The sequence below is a fragment of the Antrostomus carolinensis genome, unplaced genomic scaffold (genome assembly GCF_000700745.2).
Source record: "Antrostomus carolinensis isolate BGI_N321 unplaced genomic scaffold, ASM70074v2 scaffold21070, whole genome shotgun sequence".
Taxonomy (NCBI): Eukaryota; Metazoa; Chordata; class Aves; order Caprimulgiformes; family Caprimulgidae; genus Antrostomus; species Antrostomus carolinensis.
The window spans coordinates 1-5,620 of NW_010290801.1; the positions used below are offsets into that span (position 1 = coordinate 1).

At 42.7% G+C, this 5,620-nt stretch overlaps 1 protein-coding gene across 1 annotated transcript in view; it reads left to right on the forward strand.

The window, feature by feature from the left end:
• Window positions 1-994: 994 nt before the first annotated feature.
• Window positions 995-5,620, forward strand: part of RFWD3 (ring finger and WD repeat domain 3) — a gene marked incomplete at its 5' end in the record, with an annotated part of 18,018 nt that continues 13,392 nt past the window's right edge. The window contains 3 exons of the mRNA XM_010174575.1: window positions 995-1,095; window positions 1,206-1,403; window positions 3,626-3,717. Of these exons, the coding sequence (XP_010172877.1) occupies window positions 995-1,095; window positions 1,206-1,403; window positions 3,626-3,717 (391 nt within the window). The remainder of the gene's footprint in view (window positions 1,096-1,205; window positions 1,404-3,625; window positions 3,718-5,620) is intronic.

Below are 5,620 nucleotides of genomic sequence, written 5' to 3' on the forward strand. Positions count from 1 at the left end.
AGGTCCCTCTGGATGGTGTCCTGTCCCTCCATCTATGAGGTGTCCTTTGAACAGATTCATTCCTCTTGCTCTCAGCTAGTCTTACACGTGACAGGAGCTCAAGCTGTTAAGTGCTGTCTATTATTGTGTGCACATATGCTCTCTGTTGGGTTTTTCTGGAATTCCCTTCTCTTTTATTTTTGCTTATATAAGCCATTGGTTCCTGTTCAGCCCAGAGCCACAGAGGCTGAAAACTTTATTGCCATCAGCTAGGGTTAGGTGGTACCTCTCCACTGGGTTGAGAATATCTGCCTTGAATACTAAATATGACTAATAACCCTTTTGTCAGGAGATGGAGGAGACAATGATTTTTTTGCTCCTTTTTTAGTATGCTGGTGGTGGGAATCCAAATGTAGCATTTCAGTGTGCCTGTGCCTCAACAGAAGGGCTAACAGAGGCCCACCACAAAAGCATATGGCCCAGGAGAATCGATAGTTTGGATAACTACCAGCTGGAAAACTGCTTAAGTGAGGGTGAATGGACAGAGAGCATACGGTAAATGCTTTCTTGGCACATGAAATATGCATGCTTAGATCCCTCAGCAAAATAACTTCTTCATATTGGTGTCTGTCTCTGAGCATAATGATGGAGGGTTGTATCCTGAAATCAGCTTCACCATATACCTGTTTGCAGATGTGTTTGTTTCCAGCAGGTAAAAAAATCCTGATAACAATCGCTGTCCTTAAAAGACCTCTTTTTTTCACTGAATATGCTGAGATTCTGCTGCTTTCTATAAAAGCATAAAGTCCTCCAGCCCTTTCGTTGGTGAATAGAAGGGCTTACACACAAACTACCTGACCTTCAGAATCCAGGACGCTGATCTGGAGCTTTGTGTGTAACCTGTGCCATCGTTGCACTGCTTTCCTTATGCCCTGGTGATTTCAGGAAGTCCGGAGAACTCCTTTCCCCCCCCCCCTTTTTTGTATCAGTTCATTTTAAGCAAAACTTTCTTTAGTTTCCAGTCAGGTCCAAGTGGAGCCACCTCAAGCTTTGTCTCAAGCTTCTGCAGAACGTGGAAGTCATGAAGATGAAGAGGCTGAAGTCCATCAAAAGCAGGTAAGATGATCTAAATGCTTTCAGAGACAGATTAAAAATGGTAAACGCTGCACTGAAAAAAATAAATACATGTGTGTTGGGGTTTTTTTTTTTTACATTTTTAATCCTAGAGAACTCCAGTAAAGACACTGGAACCATCAGTGCCTGTTGCAGCGCTGGATGAGGAGGAAGGGGATACCTGTGCCATCTGCTTTGAGCAGTGGACGAACGCTGGGGACCACCGCCTCTCTGCATTGCGATGTGGCCACCTGTTTGGTTACACCTGCATCGAAAGGTGGCTGAAGGGACAGGCAGGGAAGTGCCCCCAGGTAAAATGGACATTTATGTGCACTGGAAAGGATTTGCTATCGGGTGACTTCTGCAGGCGGGAGCACCGTAACTGTTACAACCGCTTGCTGCGTGAAGAATCCACCTTTGCCTGCTCTCAGAAATAACAAAAATCCCTGTTATTTTGGTGTAACTAGGCAAGGAACAACTAGTGCTTCTTTAAAGGGAAGATTCTGACTTGGATTTTCTCCCTGAAGTAGAACATTTGTGAGTAGAAACTCAGAAGAGTTCGAGTGCTAAACCTGTAATTGGTTTCAGAATGCTGCACTGTGGTCCTGGAGTGTGGGGATGGCAGACAGATTCCTAGAAGCAATTAATTAAGCATAAAGAATATGTTAGTGGAGAAGAAATCTGTTTGAGAACCTTTTTCAGTCAGTTAATCTTCTGGTTTGAACTGCCTATGCCTTTGGGAAAGGCAGCTGAGGTTGTTTAGCCACCTTGCAGAGAGCAAACTGAGAAACAAGCTGCATCCTGTGCTGTCCATTTGCAAGTGGTGGATCTGCTTTTTAAGGTGCTCTTTTCAGCTTGGTTTCCATGGGTAATACTGATGTCTTTCAATTAGGTCTACACTTCTCTGTGGTGTGCTTCCATTCCTTAGTCCTTTTCTCCAGGAAGGAATGTTGACAAAAAATAGGTCAACGAGTACCTTGTAAATAAGGATTCAGTTCTGCTTTCCAAGTCGGTGGCTGGAAGCCCAGGATTTCTTTGGCTTTGTCATTTTGAGAGCTTCCATAGTCTTGCTTGACTTTGTGCAGGATTCCCTGCTCTCAACAAGAGCTTCCTGTTGACCTGCACTGTGATTAAACCTAGAGAATCACCATTGCCATAGCAAAGGCCCAAACCTTGTTTTTCTTATCCTTGTCAATTCTATGTTAGCTTTTCATCAGCCACTCCAAGCCCAGGCAGAACTCCTGGAGACCTTCCTGGCATCTTTGCTCTTTGGAATTTAGTGACTGCTTTCTCCTCCTTCAACCCTAACAACTTGTAAGGGGTGCTTGTTCCCTCTTTTTTTTCTTTTTTTTCTTCTAGTGATGTAATTATTGAAAATTTCCTGGGAGAACTTCTTGCTTTGGAGAGAACCTTGCAGATAAATCATCTCCCCTTCATTTGCAGTCGCTGTCCTTTGCGACTGGGCGTTCTCTAAATGAATAGCTCAGATCTGCTGTGTGTGCTGCTCTGTGTACTAAGTGGCTTGAGTGCAAGTTACTGTGAAATTGCAGCATTCCTGATCCTGCCAGTGACGGCTGCTGGCTGCCAGGAAAGGCGTCTTAGCCACTTACTGCTCTGCAAGGCAGTTCTTAACAAAGGGAGGGGGCTTGTCTGATCTGAAACTGTTGCCTCTGATATCTTCATGCTACTAAATAATAGAGAAGGCTGCATTTTAAGCGCACATAATAATTTAATGTTCACCAGGGGTTACTTGATCTGAGTAGTCACTGCCTCTTTTCTGATCAACAAAGTATATTTGCAGACAGTAAGCTTGCAGATGCCATCATTCCTTCCAGGTCCCGACTCAGGGAAGTATTATCCCTTCTTTTTAAGGTGAATCTAAAGTACTAAATGGTCACAGCCAGACACAAAATTATTGAAATATCTGGCTCCCCTGTATCACTGAAATCAGAGGGATGTCAGTGTTTCGTACTGACACTGGAATGCTTTTATGGATTTGGGCTTATAGGATTGGATCAAAGGAACATAGTCTGTAAATAACAGAGTTGGGAGTATACTCAGGTGTTCCCAAATCCTTGTCTGTCAGCCAAGCAGCCAGTCTTGATGTTTCAAATTAGAGGTTGGGCTGGTCTTTTGTTTTAGATTTATTTTCCTTCCCCTTTGTCTACTTTTGGGGTTTTTTGTTTGTTTGGGTTATTTTGTTTTGTTTTTTCTTTTGTCCCTAGAATTTACCTGACCATGCTGTGTCGCTGGTGCTTTAGCAGAACAAATTTAGTGGGAAACAAGGAGATACATTATTAAAGGTGACCTAAACTGTGGTGGTAGCTCTGATTAGAGCTCTGGTGTCTGTCTGAGGGAGTGTCTGCAAACACGCTGTGGGATGTTTGTGTTTTTGTGGACTTGTTTTCAACTGGACAACCCCTCCTTTCAAAGCTGAAAAGATTTTTCAAAATAATACCTAGCAACTGGTAGGGAGGCATAGTTTGCATGATTAAATTCTTGTAGATGAACTGAACTTGTCTTTTTATTTCAGTGCAATAAGAAAGCAAAACGTTCTGACATTGTGATCCTGTATGCTCGCACTTTGAAAGCGCTGGACACCAGTGAACAGGAACGCATGAAAAGGTACCGAGTCTCCACGCAGCCATCCGACCTCCCTGACTGCATGCCCTCACTGCCTCCCTGACTGCATGCCCTCACTGCCTCCCTGACTGCATGCCCTCACTGCATGCAGCATTTCACCTGCATGCCACTGAAAGCTGCAGGCTGGCTTCTACTTCTGGCCTTAATTTCCTGGATTATCCAAAGCAATCTGTGCAATCCCTTGGGGATTATCCTGAGTATGGCTGGCTTAATAAACCAAGGCCTTGCTGGGTTGTACGTGTCTTACCTGGAAGGAGACTTTTCTTTTTGGAACAGAATTTTTGAGTTTATACTTTGCAGCACTGAAAGCAAAAGTTATCTTGTGCTCTATCCTGAAATGTCATCACGGGAGACTGTGCAGAGTTGTTGCCAAAAAGCCATATATTGTTAATTCATCATTGGATGAGAAAAGCGAGGCATAGTTAGAAATGCAAGGGAGGTGAACAGCTGACCTTTTCTGCCATCTCTTCTGCATGCATTAAACAGAGTAATCTCTCATATGAATCACTTTCCATCTTTGTCAAACTCTTCATGTAGCTTTACTTACAAAAGGTCAGCAAGCATCACTCTGACTTTACTTTCCCCCTCCAACTTAAATGTGGACTTTTTATTGAAGAAAGGAAAAGCGGGTATGAAAATGGGGACTGATTTCTTTTCAGGAAGATGCTGTCACAGATACTTTTCTGAAACTAAAAGGCTGCAGATATCTCAGTTCTCCTGAATCTTGTAGTGAATAGAATTTAATTGGGATCTTCTTCACATGTCTCAACTATACTGCTGTTCTTTCAATGCAGGCTTTGAACAGAAACCTCACTATCCTGCTAATTATTAATCAGAAATGATTGAAGAGTAACTGTCACAAAGGAAAAAATATCTCTTCTGTCCAGATTGCCACTGCCTGCTGGTGTTTGAACTGTACTTTTAGAAGGGTCACGCTTCTTTTACTGGATTGACACTGCAAAACAAATGATAAATACAATTATTTTCCAAAGCACAGAAGGAATTTGGGTGTTTAAAACTTGTTATCTCTCAGGGAGAGATAGTTGTCTCACTGCTGCTTGTGCTCAAAATCTCACTGTAGCCCTTCCCTGCTTGCCCTACATCTCCTGTGCTGCTGCTTTCTGTTGGGAGGCAGACAGCAATGACTGCCTGGCAGTCCTCTGGAGTTGGCAGTGGCTGCTCTGTGGAGGACCAATGTGAACACTGATTCACACATGGGTATCACCTGTGCATAGCCTTGAATTCGGTGTAAGAGCATGGGTTGTGTTCTCCACATTCAAAAAAAACAGCCTTCAGGCTCTGGGTACTTGTGTAAAGAATAAATGCTAAATTCAGCATTTCACCTGGTTCTTCTGCAGCAAAAAAATGTGTGAAGACGTCACAGGGAAATGACAAAATTCTGTGCTTGATAAATGTGCAAGGCTAGGTCTGTATATTTAGAAGGTACTTAGGCAAACTAGATCTCCCTGCACATAAACTACTGAAATAACTGGAATATTGCAGCTTTTGAAGTGCAGAATTCAGTGGTCAACATTATAGACCAAATGTACAGATAATTTTTAAGGAATACCGGTGTTTCTTCCCCCTCTCTAACTGCTCCTTCCTATTTAAAGCACATATGAAAGAGAAATTGAAGTATGTTATCAAAGCTGCTGCTGCTGAATTGTCTGTACGCACTTTTAGCCTGAAGGTGAGGTAGTAAGTGTGGCTTCTATATGGGCACTCAGAGAATTTATCTATTTCTGACACAGCTGTGTTTTCCTGAAGTACAGAATTAGTTATTGATAGCAGAAACAAGCCTGAAGATCTTGCTGTGTTATGATTTACTGTATTCCTGACACAATATATTACATGGATGTGGGTGATGTAGAACTTGTTAAACTGA